We start from the raw sequence: 18,631 nt of genomic DNA, 5'->3' as shown, positions 1-18,631 counted from the left end.
ACGTTTGAAACTTGATTGAAAAGTTGGTATAGAATCAGATAAGGCTATAAAAAATCGTGTATTCATATTTTATCGGGTTGAAAATGATACCTTCATTCAAGAAAATATAAAATAACAAAAAAAAAAAAATATTTTTCAATGCCCATTAACGCAAGGAAATTGTTTAAAAGAAAACTTTAATTTTAGAATCACAATTGCACCATTTTACCTTTTTTTTTTTTAAGTTAAATTTTTGTTACAGGGATCGGACGTTTAAAAATTAAACTTCAGCACGTTTCGTAAACGGTTTAGGTTTGAATCGGAAAAATTGATTGGAAAAGTAAAATATTTGTGTTTTTTGAGCCACTCAGGTCAGAAACTGAAATAGCGTAGACAGAGCGTAATGGATCCGCTAATATCTGATAGCGCCGTAGTGCTTCCCTCCCCACCTTCACTTAACATACAAAAATTCGTTTCAGTTTTGTAAAAAAAGGCATCGGACTTAAGATATTGTTATATTTATTTAAATAATTGCACATGGACAAAGTCGCGGCGGGTTTAATTAGTAGGTATATACGCCTTTATGAATAAGTACGAATATTTTTGGCTTTATAGCTTTGCGATACAATAATATCGAATAAGTAATGCGCAGGGAATGTAATAAAATTCGACTATATGTGCATCACTGCATAAGACGTATTTCTCTAGACTTAATGGTCCGTTGTCATCCGATTGGTTAAAACTTGGACACGTTGTGCATTGCAGCTCTTACAAAGGATATGATCATCTAAGGGGTAGCATCCCCGACCATCAGCTTCGGATGATAATAACAGCCCACAGTCCTTTTTGAATATACACATTATTAATATTTCATTACGAGTATGCATCATTAAAACATTTTACCTCGCATTTATAGCATTCCAAGTGAAAACTACGGTCCAGAGCCACCACTCGTACAGTTTCTTCTTGCCCTGGGTCAGGCATAATTGGTTCCTTGCAAACGCAGCAACGCGGTGCAAATTTTCTATATTTAGCAATAAAATAAAGAATCAGTAATGAGAAGTGCCCTTAAATCATATCTCATACTTATGGAAATCGGTAATGCAATAATTTTGATTAGTGGCATCAACGGTGAACAATAAACCATCCAAACTTTTCCCACATACAACACATGTAAAGCATTGCGGATGGTACGGCTTTCCTGTAGCTCTGAGAATTCTCTCCAAAATTGGCTTCATGCAAACTGAACATTTCTCAAGAGTTTGCAAATAGTCATACTCGCAGTATGGTTTACCCTCCAGGGCATAAAATGGTTTACCCTGCAGGTTTATTTGACAGTTTGTGCATGTGAAACAGGATATATGGTAAATTTGCTCCATTGCCGTGCAACCACTGCTTTCTCCTAACACTCGCTCATTGCATTTAACGCACCGACCTAGGTGCAGAATCAATAGTTATTATTTTATTAGTTTAAAATAAGTATTTCAACGTTTTTGACGTACCATAATTTTCAAATTCATGTGTTTGGTGAGTGGGATCGACAGCACAGTGTCCTAAACCCCCATCATTCTTATTTTTATTTTGATAAGTATTTTGGTCTTCGTAACCTTCAGCCAGAGCACCGCCTCTGATATATAGCCCATTGTGCGAATCAATTGCTATCAAAGAATTAGCATCACCGGATCTACTCGCAATATTGTTATCATTAACGTATGTATCATACATATTATAACTTGCACGGGACAGCAAATCTCCAGGTGAACGAGGATTTATAGGCTCATATATTGAATCATATGTCGATGAACTCTGCAAAAAAACAAAATATATCATACATTTATTTAGACCTATTTGGGCTGAAAGTCCCAACTGTTCTTGCTCAAACATCAAAACAGTTCTATTATACAGCCACCCACCTAAGACTCCGATGACAAAGCTTTTCATTCTCTCGAAAGTCGATAGGGAATGGTGCTTATGGTACTGAACATGTCGTCGGGCGTTTCGTGGCCACTGCAAATTGATTTCTTACTTTTGGCTATAAAAATGATCCGATCTGATTCAGATTCGGCAAACTGGTAGATATAGTCAATCTTTATGATTGTGCGTTTTTAGTTTTCTTGTGTCTTTAATAGTGTGGATGCCACAGATTTGTGTCCTTTGTGGGGGGCGGAAGTGGGCGGGACGAAGTTTTGAAATGCACTGAAAACAGTGACATATCAGAGAGGTCTGGATACAAAATGTCGTTGCTCTAGCTCTTATAGTCTCTGAGCACTAGGCGCTCATAGGGATGGACAGACAGACAGGGCTCAATCGACTCGGCTATTGATGCTGATCAAGAATATATGTATATAATTTATGGGGCCGGAAACACCTCCTTCTGGACGTCACACACATCCACTTTCACTACAAATCTAGTATACCCCTATACTCATTTTGAGTATAGGGTATAAAAATGTGTTCGCGAACGTACGCGAAATAGAAATCGACTTTGGCTTAATCTAGTAAAACGGAAAAATCTGTGAAAGGAAGATTAATGTAGGTTTCTACCGAGTATTTACACACAAAATTGTCTCTATTGTTACTTGTAGGCGAATACCAGGCTCGCTCAGAGCCCGTCACACTTAGGCCGGTTTCGGCCCGTTATGATACCGCTTGGGATCATTTCCTTCCTGCGATGTGGAACTTCATGTCAGCAATTGTGCCAACCAGATGCTCTTACAAAGTAAGCGATCTTCCTGGGACATAGTGTAGACATCTCCGAAATGTCAGTTAGAAAGGCTGAGCCTAAGTGTTGTAGCCTTCTTCTGCTGAGAGCTGGACAGGGGCAGAACAGGTGTTTCACTGTCTACTCCTCTTCATCGCCTCTGCAGCTGTGGAAATCATTGTGAAATAATTAAAATCATTATGTGGGGCACCTAGCCTGTTAGCGTGGGCCAATGTCCCGTGAGGGAACGTATGACTGCGCTGCACCTTTTCCTGACTAGTTTGCATAGCTCAGAGGTGCGCTTCCTGTCTATGGTCGACCATGTTAACCGAGTTATGCGACATCGTGGCATTATTTGCCACATATCGTCTGTCAGTCGTTTGTATTGCTCTTTTATGATAAGCTTGGAAGCTTATCTTGGAGAAAGGGGGTTGTCGTGCCAGATGTGGTGGCTAACTCGTCCGCTATATTTTGTTATATTTTGTTCACTAGTTCATTTTTGCTTACTTGTTCGCTAATCAAAGTTCTCAAAAGGGCATTTTGCGATCTGGAAGTTGTTGCTCATAATTACTTCACACTGTCTGTATTACCGGCAAAGCTGCTTACTCTTTTAAAAATTCAGTATTTTTTTTTTAGTTATTAATGTTTGATTAAATTTGAAATGTAACGTATTTTATTTGTGTCAAAATCTGTGATGCTTAGGGATCTAAGCATGAACAATGAACAAGTGAGCAACTGAGTGAGTAAGTCAGCAACTGAGCAATCTAAGTGAGCAAGTGTGCAACTAAGCAATCTAAGTGAGCAAGTGTGCAACTGAGCAATCTAAGTGAGCAAGTGAGCAATATGAGTGAGTTGACTCACTTACTAAAAAAGAACAAGTGGACATATTCCATATGACCCATTTAAGGCTAATAGCAAATTGTTGAGCCATCTCGTGAAGAGATTTGCGGCAGTCTGCCACGGTAGCCGAGTTCAAGGAAATCGCTTTTAGTGATTTGATCGCAGCTTGGCTGTCGCTATAAATGTTTAGCTGGGTTTCGCAACTGCTTGAAGGCAGTTCAGAGCCTCCCTGATCGCTATAACTTCCACCTGGAATACGCTACAGTGATTTGGTAGCCTGAATGAGTGCCTTATGTTTAGCTGTTCAGAGTAGATTCCTCTTATGACCCTGCTGTCCAGCTTCCATCCATCCGTGACGATGTTTATGACCCCATCTGGGCCTGGGAGTCCCTCGAGCCATTCGTCTCTGTGAGGCATGATTGTGTTGAAGGGAGTAATTGTGTACTCTCCTGAACCTTGATAGTCCGTTCTTGCTGGTACAATGTTATTGTAATTTGGTATGGATGAGTGTTGTCCACATTGGTTAGAGTCTCTAAGACGTATTGCTGCTGCCATTTCTGCCCGCTCTTCCTGCAAGGTCAAGGCTCTGGAGGCACAACATGGCGTTTAGCGCATCATTTAGGGTGGTGTAGTGTTGTGTTGCTCATGAGTGAGTGAACAAAAAAGAGTTGTTCACTTAAGTGAGCACTCCACTGATCCAAAGGGCGGCTATGATTTATGTAAGGTATACAATATATTGAATAAGGTATCGGAACCCAAGACTGCCAAAAGCTCTCTCTTTATGTTGGTATTGCTATTTGAACGAGGGGCAAAGTTGATAGTCGCAGCTACGGCCGCGACTTCACATTTATACCCGAAATTCATTCAGTATGGCTCCCCTCCAACGAGTGTGTGAGAGAGAGAGACAGAAAGTCTTCATACAAAATTTGATTGATCTCCCTCTCTGAGAACTAAGCGTCGAATCCACATGCAAAGCCTCATTTTACGAAAGCGTGAAAGGGAAGCAGATTGAGAAACGCCTAAGATCTTATTATCGTCATTCCTGGTACAATATTGATCCGATTGCAACGATTCATTGTTTATGATTCTTCGTTTATTTTTTTATATTTTGGATGTTGACATGCAATGACTGCATCTTTCAAGAGGCGATGTAGTTACTGCACCATCAAGTGGCCCGTGTGACACCAGCAGAAGGCTGTTACGCGTGGTTTCCAGGCAAAACGCATCCCTCCTCCCTCCAAACCGACCGAGGGGCGCTGCCGCATTACACGCGACGCGTTAACCGAACCGAACGCGAACATGCAGGAAAGATAACTGTTAGACTAATATGCGAGGAAAATTACCACTAAGCATAACTGGGAGAACTAAGCATGCATTCAAAATACCACTAAAATTACCAATTACGAGAAAGGTATGTGAGTATTAATTTGATAAGAGGAAGAGAATTAGAGGTGGATATAATATGTTAGAGGGAATTATAATCCGAGCATAAGACCTTAAACGGTTCATGCAAGAAATTATAGTGAATCTAATAGGAATCGTAAAGTTTATGCGGCTCAACAGAGCAGGGCTATATACGTCTCCCTTGATCAAGTTGTGCATGAAAATTACACCAAAAATTTTTCTACGGTTAACTAAGGATGGGAGGCTTACTAATAGCAGTCTACTAGAGTAAGATGGCAGTCTCACACCCGCATCCCAATTAAGGCCCCGCAGAGCCTGTTGTTCTGTACTGATTCTATATGGTCCTGGTGTACTTTGTACTGCGGGTACCATACACAGCCGTATTCTAAAATCGGACGAACTAGCGAGGTATAGAGAGTCTTTGTTATATAGGGGTCGTCAAATTCCTTTGACCATTTCTTTATAAACCCAAGCACGCCCATGGCCTTATTTACCATGGTAGAAATGTGTTCAGAAAACTTTAGCTTGGCGTCTAATATAACACCAAGATCATCAACCAGGGTAATTCTCTCAAGAGAACCACCACATAGGGTATATGGAGCCAACAATGGGCTAGAACGATGAAATGTCATAACTTTGCATTTCGAGGCATTAAGGTGTAACTAGTTTGCACAATACCATGACTGAAAGTTATTGTCCTTATACTGGACACAGAGTTTAACATCATCCGCATACATTAGTACTCGAGAATATGTCAATACCAAAGGCAAGTCATTAATAAAGAGTGAGAAGAGTAAGGGGCCTAGATGGCTGCCCTGTGGTACTCCCGAAGAAACCTTGACTGGTGAAGAGAGCGAGTTTTTGAAGAGGACTCTTAGAGACCTGGAACAAAGGTAGCTAGAAATGCATCTCAGGAGGTTGGGCGGAAACCCTAAAAGGTCTAGTTTATGCGCTTGAAGGGAATGGTTTACAGAGTCGAATGCTTTACTAAAGTCGGTATAAATGACATCCGTCTGTAAGTTACCTTTAATAGTTGGAGTTATAAGTTGAGTTGGAGATATAAGTGTCTTGCAGAGGTGTTGCAAGTGCGGAGTTAAGACTTTCTCAAACATTTTACGAATAGAGGATAACTTCGATATGCCTCTAAAATTTTTCGCGTCAGACGTGCTACTTTTTTATGGAGAGGAATTATAAACGATTCCTTCCAGATTAGGGGAAGCAAGAAGAATCAATGGACAGGGTGAATAGTTTAAGCAAGGGTGCACTCAGAGCCTCGGCGCAGTACCTGAGTACACAACCTGGAACCCCGTTTGAGCCCGGTGAACACACAGGCTTAACTAGGCGTAACTATCTTATCTCCCAAATTGTGGATTCGTACTTGAGGGGATGGACGGAAAAATCTGTAAAAGTTTCAAAGATCAACTAATCGCTCAGTTTTAAATCTATCAGACATGTGCCTAGAAATTTGTTATTTTTTATTTGTGTGCGAAGACAACTGGTATGAAGGCACACTAAAAACATTAATTTGAAATATTGCACAGAAATTTCTTTGCAGCCAACAAAAGAAACAAATATTTGTTAAACATTTGCTAATCATAAGTGATTATTATTATAATGTATTTATGTATGCAGATTCTTGATCATTATCAATAGCCGAGTCGATATAGCGATGTGGAACGGCCAGACCGACAGCGTCTAGATCTCAGAGACCATAAGAGGACAACAGCCGCCCCACAGTGGTCGACTTTGCAATTTGGCAGACAATAAACAAATTAATATTTATTTCCCGCTGATAGTTGTTCCGATTTTTATATATTTTTCCCTTTGATAGTCAAACCGCGCAAGGGTAAATACCACGAAGTTTGTCTGCCGTTTTAAGGTTTGTTGTTCAGCTAAGTCAATCTTAATGTTTTGCGTTTTGTATTAAAATAACTGTTTAACTTGATCATACTTGGTATGTATTAAAAAATAGATATGTGTGTATATTAGTGGTAAATCGTTGTAGAACTTAAAATTTCCTATGGAGTGCTTTTACTTACATACCAGAGACCTTCGTGGAATATAACTTTTGACATCCGTCCCCATCCGCCTTCTACCTCTTTTTTGTTTGAAAATAGTCATTGTGAATCGTCCGTGCTACAATGAACTACGACATGAATGATTTCATAGGTACTAAACCACGGTCGAGAATCACGCTTTTCTCAATATGGCACAATGCCACTGTGCAAAAAAAAGTTTAAGCGTCAAAAGTTGAAAAGTCATCAGTATTAACTGATGAAGACAATCTCAACGAAAAAGAGTGTCAAAAAATAAATGAAAAATGTAGCAATTTTGTTACTTAGGTTTCCGATTAGTGAATAGAGAGCCACAGAAATCTTAAATACTAAAAAAAAACAACGAAAAATGTTTGAAAGAAACACTAATATTAACTCAAACAGCAGCAAGTACTTCTCGGCGCCCAGAAAAACTATTCTCTGACTGCAGAAATCAACCAAACTCCTTGCGAAGAATTGTTGATGCATGGTAAACTGCATGGATCAAAATTGTTTCCATGTTACGTTTTATCTAAAAGGCATACAAATTTCTGAAACTTGAGCAGTAGTAAATTTACCATCATTGGTTGACCACACTCTTGTGGAAAATTTGAAGCAGCATTAGAGCTCAAAATTCAGTCCTACATTGAAAGACTAATATAAATTTGGTTGTGATGGGAGCAGTGGACATTTAAATTACCGTCAGCGCTTTAGTGATCCTGAGATTTAAATGGTTGATAAAATGGTTCCATTTACCTTGTTCCACTGCAAATACTAGATACTAATGCAGTAATTTGGCAAAATTTCATCAATTTGGCTTAGTCCGCAGATAAGTTGCAAAAATAAAGCAGAAAATTGAACAGATTCTTCATACAACCTTTAATGTTTTTCAAATAAATCATGATGGAAAGGTCTTAAGCTCGAGTAAAAAATCATCTTTGTAGGTCGGAGGAATTTGCAATGCAATTCCATCAATATTTAAAAATGTAGAACTAGTTCAAACCTACATAGATCCGCTGTTTTGAGTGCATCATTCATATATCATATCGGCTTCCAATAAAAAAGTGGCAGGTTCGGACGGAATGTAGAAATATATTTGAAATTTTTGAAATGAGCCATACATTAGCAACTGTTTTGAAATTTTGTGTATGTTAAAATTATCAGTCATTAATAAGAGTGAACAAAATGATACGAATGCTTGTGTAATTAACCACGGCCGTTCACTCAAATGTCGCTAGGGAAACATTATAAACTTGTTGCAACAAACCCACAGACCGCAGAGCTTAAGCTAATTTCAGACGGCCAACGGGTTCGTTTCAAGGTCAATAAGGAACAATACCTTGAAAAAACAAAATAGGCAGATTTGTGGCATTACATTCTTTTTCATAACATATTGTAAAAATTGGACCTCCGTATAATATAGACGGCATATGGCATCGTAACGAGATGGGATTGAAAACATCCACCACCAGGCCATCGTTAATTGTTTATTTATACATTTACCTTAAGCATTGCGTTATGTTGCACCGAATATTGACTTGAACAGTTTTTTGTAGCACTGATGAATGTTTTGGGCGGTGGCAGAAGTTTTAAATTATTTTCTACCAAGTCCATTGGCTTGTTGAACAAATTCGTAGCACGTCTTAGCTCGCTATATGAAGAGCTAACAGCACTTACAGGGCTAGGTGGCGGCATATCTTCTTCTCTTTCCTTCTCTGACAATGAGTTAGTACAGACGGAAAGCATTCTAGGTAAAGAACGCAACGATGACACAATATCATTAGTGTTTGCATCTGAAATGTTAAATTCAGTAAGTACTGTCATTCAGAAAGGCAAGTGAATTTTACCTGTTGAATGTACATTGGAGTAAAGTGTGGCGGGTTCGGTAGACGTGCACCCAAATATTGACGGTATATTTTCTGTTTGTAGGGTACTATCAGACGGGGTTTTTATATTGCTGTAGATTATACTGTTGCCCAAAGAGTTAGATGACAACTTTGGAACATTTATGTTCGATTTTGCCGATTGCATTTGCAGTCCTAAGAGGCCTTTCTTTTCCATTTGAAGCTTGTGATACGCCAGAGCCTCTAATTGCTGTTCCAAAACAGCCGGATTGTCCAAAGTTGATTTACTATTACTGGGTTTTCCGGAAACTTCACAGTCAAAGTTTTGGTGCTTACGAAAAAGAACGGACGCGCCAAATGGTTTCTCCGAACCAAGTAGGGGCTGTGAATAAAGCGGTTCCCGTGAACAAGTAACTTGCTTACTTAATGGAACCTTTAATTTGTTTAAGAAGCAAATTACTTTAGAAATAAATACAAGTTGGCAGTCATATTAGTGCATAATATTAAATACAAAATAAAAGCTAGTTGGAACGTTTTTGTCGAGCCCCATACACTATATACATACATATGCATTTATTTATGTATGAATTGAAAAATTAAATTCAAAATATGTTAATATTCCAGAAGAAACGGTAGAAGCTTCATTTGCAGCTAAACGGGTTATATAGATAATGTCCCGATAGACAAAAAAGGCCGAGATCGTGGTCCATAGAACGGCAATCATCGCAGGAACAAGGCATATCAAAAATATTGGACTAGACTAGACCTTTGAGACAGATTTGTTAAACTTTAACGAGTCGGCACAGAGGGGAAAGGGCTAATCCCACAATTCTCGTTTCCCAGTTGGAGCGAATATCGAAGAACGTTATGGATGGAACCGAGCTGTTACTAAGTTTGGACACAGGTGCATCTCATTCTATAATCAAGAGAGGTATAGTTAAAGGAAATGTGTTCGTTCAGCTACAGCAGCGCCTCGATGAGTTCAATCAAACGAAGGAGGCGGTGGAGAAGCACATGCAGATGCAGCAAGTGGAGCATCAACTATCTGAGGTTAGGCAATTGACTAACCAATAGAATCAATAAGCAAGAGCAAAGTCTGACGACCAACAAACAACTCGAACAGGACAAATCCTCTATGGAAGAGCGGCCGGCCGTCCCAGCTCAAGGAAAGCAGCCAACTCAATGCCCAAAAGAATCTCCAGCTGAGCGAATCATTCGCATTACTGAGGAAAAACCACTTGACCGTCGAGCAATAGGAACTGGAACTGCCAGATGTCCAAGTGCATTCGGAATGAAGCAAAAATGCCCAACAGACTATCGAAGACGAACTGAAGCGCCTGCAACAGCAGATGGCTGACTCCGATGAGGAGGGCAGCATACAGTTTGCCAAGCTGGAGGAGAAGATTGCTGAACTGAATGTCCAGACAAGAAAAACTGCAGCAGCTCTCGTCTCCAGCCAGGCGAAAGTGGAGTGAAAGAATCTATCGTGGACGTTGACATGCAATGACTGCATCTTTCAAGAGGCGATGCAATTACTGCACCGTCAAGTGGCCCGTGTGACACCAGCAGAAGGCTGTTACGCGAGCATGCAGGAAAGATAGCTGTTAGACGAATATTCGAGGAAGATTAGCACTAAAGTTTCTAAGAGAACTAGGCATGCATTCAAAATATAAAAATCATTAAAAAAAAAATACCACTACAATTACTAATTACTAATTACTAGAAAGGTGTGTAAGGATTAGTAATTTAATAAGAGGAAGAGAATTTGTGGTGGATATGATATGGTAGAGGGAATTATAGTCCGAGAATAAGAACCTAAACAGTTTATGCAAGGAATAATTCGATATACAAAGTGGAAGGAACAACGGTATAAAATTTCTAGTAAGGCTAATAGGAATCATGAAGTTTATGCGGCACAACAGATCAGGGCTGTCTATTTCACCCCTGATCAAGTTGTGCATAAAAATCACACCAAGCATTTTTCTACGGTTAACTAAGGATGGGAGGTTTACTAACACACCTTTATTCCAGTTAAGGCCACGCAGAGAAAAGAGTAAAAAGTTTTTCTGTATTGATTCTATATGGTCCTGGTGTACTTTGTACTGCGGGTACCATACACAGCCGTATTCTAAAATCGGACGAACTAGCGAGGTATAGAGAGTCTTTGTTATATAGGGGTCGTCAAATTCCTTTGACCACCTCTTTATAAACCCAAGCACGCCCATGGCCTTATTTACCATGGTAGAAATGTGTTCGGAAAACTTTAACTTGGGGTCTAACATAACACCCAGATCATCCACCAGGGTAATTCTCTCAAGAGAACCATCAAATAGGGTATAGGGAGCCAACAAAGGGCTATAACGATGAAATGTCATAACTTTGCATTTCGAGGTATTAAGGTGTAACAAGTTTGCACAACACCATGACTGAAAGTTATTGAGATCGGATTGCAAGCGAGAATGAAATGAAATGTCCTTATGCTGGACACAGAGTTTAACATCATCCCCATACATAAGTACTCGAGAGTATGTTAATACCGAAGGCAAGTCATTAGAGTCAAGAGTAAGGGCCTAGATGGCTGCCCTGTGGTACTCCCGAAGAAACCTTTACTGATAAAGAGAGGGAGTTTTTGAAAAGGACTCTTTGACCTCCGGCCAAAATTTGGCGAAGCAAATGGTGTCAAATCGAGTTGGGGAGATGCTTATCTTAAACGAGGCTATCTCCCTGGCATAAGAGAAGTTGAATTTCTCCACCTTTAATCACACGGCTTTTATTTTGGTTTGAACAAAAGCAATTACATCATTAGATGTGAGGTCAGGGGCCAGCCGTGAAACAAAAACTTGTCGATTTTGTGGGACTCATACCAGTGGTTTAGTCACCACAGGCCTAGTAGCCTCGGAGACTCATTCAGCAGTTGCAGACTGCCAAATTGAGACTCCATGGCTAGGAGCCGATCGTATTGCTTTTTAAAGCCAACGGTCAGCTCCTTAAAGCCCTTCCGCGTCTGCCTCATAAAAGCCACCATGTCATTCTCCACCGCACGGCATGCCTCGCAACTGTAATGCAACCCATTACGTTTGGCTATAGCATCACTCACGAGGCCAGAAAATCCAGCGCATTTTGCGTGCACTACGCTGTCGCAGAGCCAGCAGGGGACATTCGGCTGATCGTGGGTGATCTGCTTCTTACAGGTTTTTTTGGCGCAGACCACAGCGTATTCCATTTTTATTATTTATTTATTTACTAAAGAAAATTGGTGAAAAAAATAAAATTTCCAAAACAAATTGGTATCAGACCAATGTGCCAGACAACGCTCAAAGCGGAATTGTTAAACAAAAGAGAGCAGAGTGGAGAGCGGTTATAGCGAGAGGTACTAAGCCGAGAGCGCTATTGCTCAGAAAGTTTAAAGAGCAAGAGAGAAAGAACCGTTATTGAAGTTGAGGTGATAGCGAGAGAGTGATAAAACAACAAAAGCTACAAGACGAGAGACGAGAGCTGTAATGCAATGTAATGTACTCACGGCAACAACACAAACACAACAAGCCGACGCCGAAAAATTGTAAGTTCAATAAATAATAATTCAACACAAATCAAAAGGCATGCACTCGCGGAATAGAATAGATTTCCAGATAGGAGGTTGGATTAGGAAGGTGTTTAAAACAAAAACGCGTCTGATCTACGAAAGAGAACGAACGATTCTTGAATAGAATGGAACCACAAATGCGGCACTTGAGTAGATTAACAAGTATTATGCAGAATCTCGAATAGAGTTGGAGGAACGACTCCAACAAATCTCAGAGCAGCTCCAGAACTCTTTGAGGAACATCCACATCAAAATGACCAAATTCAGCGATCAAATGACAAGCAGCCAGAAGGAGCTGACCAGCAAAGCCGATACCTGGGGCCAGGAGCACTGTTGCCATTTTAGCTTATTTTAAAATAAAATAGCTTGAAATATAATTGAAATTCGTATAGCTTGAAATCTAGCTTATTTTAAATTTCATTTCATTTCATTACTTTGGGTTGAACAAATATAGCACAAAACAGTTTCTGTTTTTTGATTGTATTGTAATATTTGTTGTAACCATATTTGTTGGTCGTATTTTGTCATATAATAAAATTTTTTGAATAAATGTATGTTAATTTTTCGATGATAAATTTCAGTCACACTACAATATTGCCTCCGAATTAACTCACAACGTTCCCCCTCGTTTTTATTTTTGACTGTGGTATAAGTTGCTCTAACAGTTACAGCAAACAACATAATTAGTATGAGTGATATAATGTTATAATCAAAAATACAAAATACAATCTTAAAAGAAAACTACAGGTTTTCACATTTATAGGCAATTCACACTAACGACCATCCACCATCCATTTCGGGGATGGTCCGTAAGGTTTTGCCGTTCCGAAAATTTCCCAGTTAGTCCACCATCCATTTTGGATGTTCTTAAATCGCACAATGATTGTGACAGAATAAACAAAAAACAACAACAATCATGCCCAATGGCTCGGATGCATTTAAGGCTGGCGATGAGATTGAATACGGCATGGCCGAGTCTGCCAGGCTGCATTTGCAAGTGTGTGGCGAATTAATGGGAGACGACTGCCAACATAGAACAAATATTTGTATGCTCTGTAAATGCTTTATGTTATGCATAATTAATTCTTTAATAATGAGTTTTTTTTCGAACATTATCGAGTTGGATCTGGACGGATCATGTAGCACCAGCACCTTTTCTGGCAACAAAGGCCCCCGTCAAAGCGAACCAAAAAAGTCGACACTTCTTGGATGACAGAGATCGCCAGAGAGCGATTCGAAGAGCAGAAGGACCTTCACAGGAAGAAGAACATGATATGAGGCAGGAAAAGATAGCCATCCACACGCAAAAAAAATTCCACAATGATTTATTGGAAGTGCTGAGAAATTTAAATAAATAAGTTTATAATTTGCATTTTGGTCTAAACAATATTTTGCGATTGCAGATCGTATCTGTTCTGCTGACTGATTAAAATCACCAGAACTGTTGCTGCTATCGGGCTGTTCGCATATTTTGCTGTTGAAACACGGCCGAAATAATTGCTACATCTTCATCATCCATTATAAGAAAAAAATGTATAAATCTTCCGTCCAAATATAATGTACTTGTTATTGGCATCAGCTGACGGATGGTGGATGGTTCCAGTGTGAATCGGAGTTTCACATCAGTCAAAAAATCCCACCATTCCCCAGGGATGGGCTCAGTGTGCAGAGCCTATTACATTTAAAACGAGGGGAACCCGATACATAGTCGATATACCCGATACATAGTCAGTATGGCTACATTGAGCGAGAATGTTTGCGGGCGAATTGCAAATGCAAATGAAACTGAAACTGCAAATTGATTTGTTACTTTTGGCTATATAAATGATCCGATCTGATTCAGATTCGGCAAACTCGTAGATATGGTCATTCTTAATGGTTGTGCGTTTTTAGTTTTCTTGTGTCTTTAATAGTGTGGATGCCACAGATTTTTGTCCTTTGTGTGGGTGGAAGGGGGTTGGGCGAAATTTTGAAATACACATGTAACAGTGAGAACTAACAGGAGTGTGGATACGAAATGTTGTTGCTTTAGCCTTAATAGGCTCTAAGATCTGTGGATGTCACACATTTTCCTCCTTTGCAGGGGCGGAAAGGGGTATTTTGTATTTTCAAATACACTTGTGCAGGTTCGATATCACAGGAGTGTGGATACCAAATTTGGTTGCTCTAGCTCTTATAGTCTCTGAGATCTAGGCGCTCACTTTTTGCGATAGGCAAAGCCGACCAAGAAACGTGTGAGTTAGCGGGAGACAGAGCGAGTGACAATGAAATTGTTTTCTTGATTCTGGCTATAATAATTATACGATCTGGTTCAGATTTTACATTCTAGAACATATAGTCATCTTCTACGATTCTGCGTTTTCAGTTTTCTTGTATCTTTGAAATTGTGGATGCCACAGATTTTCGCTCTTTGTGGGGGCGGAAGTGGGCGGGGCAAAGTTTTGAAATATACTTGTAATAGTGACATATCACAGAAGTCTTGATATAAAATGTCGTTGCTCTAGCGCTTATAGTCTTTGAGCACTAGGCGCTAGGGACTAGAGACGGACAGACGGAAACGCTTCCTTCTGGACGTTACACACATCCATTTTCCCCACTAATCTAACATACCCCTATACTCATTTTGGGTATAAAAATGCCAAATGTCTTATAAACAAAGTTTCCACAATTTCTAGTTAAATTTCGAGGAATTTAGGGAGTGGCTACGCAATGTGCCAACTGAATCTACAAAATCGTACGGCTGAGAGACTTGGACTTGTTGGGGACGAACAAGATTAGGCTGAGGGCAGTGTAACGAATGGCGATTAATTAGGCTGCAATAGTCAGCACAAATGCACCATGTTAGGGCGTCGAACGGCGAATACGCCAACAAAGTCGAGGAAATGTTGAACATCAAGAGGCAACTTATAACATACTTATAACGGAAGTTTGTTCATCGACCCTCAGCTCCATAATTGAACTTAAACGTAGCCAAGGGGCGATATCCATGCAGTCGTCCGCGGTCAGTTCCAGAAGAGTCTTGGCAAGCAGGAAGGTACTAGAAACCCTAAGCACGACAAGGTTAGTGCGGATCTTTTGGTTTCCCAGGTTTGCCTGTCTCCCTTAGAACGCTTTAAAGCAATTTGGAGTTTCGAAAACCACAGCAAAGAACGCAATGAAAAACTCAGCCACTACTTACTGCAACTATCATGGTAGGACTGCAGAAGGTTAGTGGGATTACTCACAGGTCGGGCAAGAAGATACCGGCGCCCCGGTGCTGGTTTCAGTGAAAGATGCCACCAAGAGGACGCCAAAGGAGCTTGCCTTTGCTAAGCATAAAAACAAATCTCCATATGGATAACTACGGGCCTTACTGGCCTATGCGTGGCCCCTCTGAGGGTCGTCTGGGTTAACCTAACCTTGGGTCAGACAGACAAAACCTATTGGCAATGCGATATGGATTATTTACTAACCATAAACGAGAAAAACTGCGCCTTGTCGATGTTACAACAGATTGCAAGGTATAATAAGGACAAACATCGAAATATTACACCCAAAACAATGTTCTCAAAGACCTTAGATTTAACCCTCAGAAAAAATTTTTACTGTTAACGTATGTAAATGTTAGCTGTAATTATGTATTGGTATTTTGTTGACCATAACTAGTGAGGAAAAAAGTTCCTATACATAGATATGTACGATGACTATGAAGGTTATGGTTTACAGACATGGTGTCGTTGGCTATATGGTTGTATAAACAACTGCAAAGTGAGGTATATGTGTAGTTTGGTTTCATCAGTAGTGAATGCATACCTGAGGCATCTCATTATGCTTCTTTGGCGGCTTTGGTGGAACAGATGGAGCCATTTTCTTATAGAGAGTATCATCTTGTACAGCATATGGATTTTGCTGTAAATTTCCAACTAATTCTGCGACTTTTCCTTGTCTTACATACTCGACGGCAAACCCTTTCGGCGGCAACGGCTGAACGTTATTCAATACCGACAACTCCCTAAGTTGCAATTCCAAAGATTCCATGCCGACAGACTTAGACTGATGTTAATCTGAGCATAATGTAATAAAAGTAATTAGAATACGTTTATTAGAATTTTTAGTTTTGTCACTATATATATTGGGTATAACAGTAAATTTAAGCTACAGTGGATACGAATCTGGATAAAAAATTTCGTTGCCTAGGTCTTATAGTCTCTGAGAACTAGGCGTCAAACAAGACGGATAGACAGACATGGCTCAATTGTCTCGCTTTTGATGCTGATCAAGAATACACGTACATACTTTATGGGGTCGGAAACACAAATCCATCGTGTATAATAAGCTATTCTCGAAGATTTTTTTTTAGCTAGGGAAAACTCTGGGGTTTTGATATAATTTTCTTTGATGAAGAAACCCTTAATTGGATCACACAGTAACAATATAAACGATCCGTAAACCTATATACATAGTATATATGTAAATGCTTACCCGTTGTAGGGTTTCTAGTTGCTATTATCACTTATCTCATGTCCAGAAGTAAATTTAGAAACTTGAAATATAACTGTTTTCAATTTTCCTGGCTTCGATTCTATAAGGCACAAATAAGCATAAACATATGGACATATGTATGTATGTATGCAGGGCATGCCCTAAGCTGTGAGCCACTTTATGTATGTACATATTACAGCAAAAACGATGTCTATGCGTTGGTATCCATGATACCAGATAGTTATTCCGATTTCAATAAAGATAATTCAAATAATAGAAAAGCAGATTGGGCTATTCCAATAATTAACTACATCCTTTCCTTTTGTTGATATATTAGCTGCAGCACACAAAAATATTTTGTACATACATAAATAAAACAAAAATTCAACTCACCACACACAACAGATTTGAAAAATCAATATTAGTAGTTTAACTGTCGATTATTTTTTTTCGAGTATCTTAATCTTAAAATAATGCTGGAGCGTATCTGTTACACTGTTACTGTTGTTGTATATACATACATGTATAGATATATGCATATACACACACACATTTTCAGTCCGTTCGAGTTTAAATATTGGGCCAACTCTGAGTTACGATGGGCAGCAACGAAAGTAAAGTAAAAACTTTTGTTTAATGCGGCGACGAGACATTACATAGATTATATTATTAATATTATTTATTTACTCTGTATTTATTCGATGCGCCTGGCGAGTTCTATATCGGTGATAAGGTATACGGTCTGACCCTCAGAAATATACCGAACAACGTCACAATTTTTAAAATATACCGAAAATTTGCTGACAAATTATTTGCATTCAAGTTGCATCATATTACTCGTTTTTGATATTCGGTTGAATATCACTAGGTAGCTAAGACCCTCAGCTCTGAGCTCATAATTTTATCCGATTATTATCTATAGTCTAGCACTCGATGACCACTTACCGAGCTCCTCGAACTGTTCGCCTATATGGAAGGCCAATTCACGTGAGGGCGTTAGCACCAGCGTGAAATACCGTTGCAGGCTCTCCAGTAGCGCATTCAAAATGGGCAGGGCAAAGGCTCCCGTCTTGCTAGAGCCGGTTTCGGCCAGGCCGATCACATCCTTGCCTTGAAGTGCCACTGGTATCGCCTCTCTTTGGATTTTGGATACTGTCTTCCATTTCTTATGTGTGCTGGCTGTGGAGAATTATGTTAGTGAAATTTTATTAATAGGTTTCTTGGGGTACTTACGTCGTGCTGATTCTATAGGAGTATAATTAAAAAAAAGAATCCTAATTCATACTTAAATTAAAAAAAAAAAAAACTTAATTTAAATCTAAATTTACTAGCCTCTCGGCTAGTCCTTCTGTTTTTAGAGCTGCTGGGGAGGGATTTGGTAGGGTTGGAGCTGCCTGGGAGGGATCTGGTGGGGTTCGAGCCTGGCAATTAACATTTTTGTTTAATAGATTTTTTTTTTACATTATTGCACTGTTTTATGGGCACAGTTAGCTCCAATCGAGCTTTTGTCCTCCTTGCCCGTCAGTCGTCTTTTTCCTTCAACTAAATCTAAATTTACTAGCCTCTCGGCTAGTCCTTCTGTTTTTAGAGCTGCTGGGGAGGGATTTGGTAGGGTTGGAGCTGCCTGGGAGGGATCTGGTGGGGTTCGAGCCTGGCAATTAACATTTTTGTTTAATAGATTTTTTTTTACATTATTGCACTGTTTTATGGGCACAGTTAGCTCCAATCGAGCTTTTGTCCTCCTTGCCCGTCAGTCGTCTTTTTCCTTCATCATGGCTCCATCTGC

The 18,631-nt window shown here is 39.6% G+C and overlaps 1 protein-coding gene across 9 annotated transcripts; it reads right to left on the bottom strand.

The window, feature by feature from the left end:
• Positions 1-481: 481 nt before the first annotated feature.
• On the bottom strand, positions 482-17,809 carry LOC108164458 (lipoma-preferred partner homolog). Of its 9 annotated transcripts, none has more exons than XM_017300185.2 (9): positions 17,533-17,626; positions 17,239-17,433; positions 16,177-16,427; positions 8,805-9,234; positions 8,461-8,750; positions 1,482-1,785; positions 1,066-1,414; positions 883-1,003; positions 482-821 (listed from the first exon to the last, which is right to left on the bottom strand). In XM_017300185.2, the coding sequence occupies exons 3-9, from the start codon at positions 16,399-16,401 to the stop codon at positions 690-692; spliced, it is 1,851 nt and encodes a 616-aa protein (XP_017155674.1). In that variant the 5' UTR covers positions 16,402-16,427; positions 17,239-17,433; positions 17,533-17,626; the 3' UTR covers positions 482-689. The 9 variants fall into 9 exon arrangements, with proteins under 9 accessions (XP_017155674.1, XP_017155673.1, XP_017155676.1 ...); XM_017300184.2 differs by having other exon boundaries at positions 17,239-17,471; positions 17,533-17,592; XM_017300187.2 differs by lacking the exons at positions 17,239-17,433; positions 17,533-17,626 and adding an exon at positions 17,791-17,809.
• Between the last annotated feature and the right edge of the window lie 822 nt (positions 17,810-18,631).

This window comes from Drosophila miranda, chromosome 5, assembly GCF_003369915.1.
Source record: "Drosophila miranda strain MSH22 chromosome 5, D.miranda_PacBio2.1, whole genome shotgun sequence".
Lineage (NCBI taxonomy): Eukaryota > Metazoa > Arthropoda > Insecta > Diptera > Drosophilidae > Drosophila > Drosophila miranda.
This window is presented reverse-complemented; position numbering and strand designations above follow the sequence as displayed.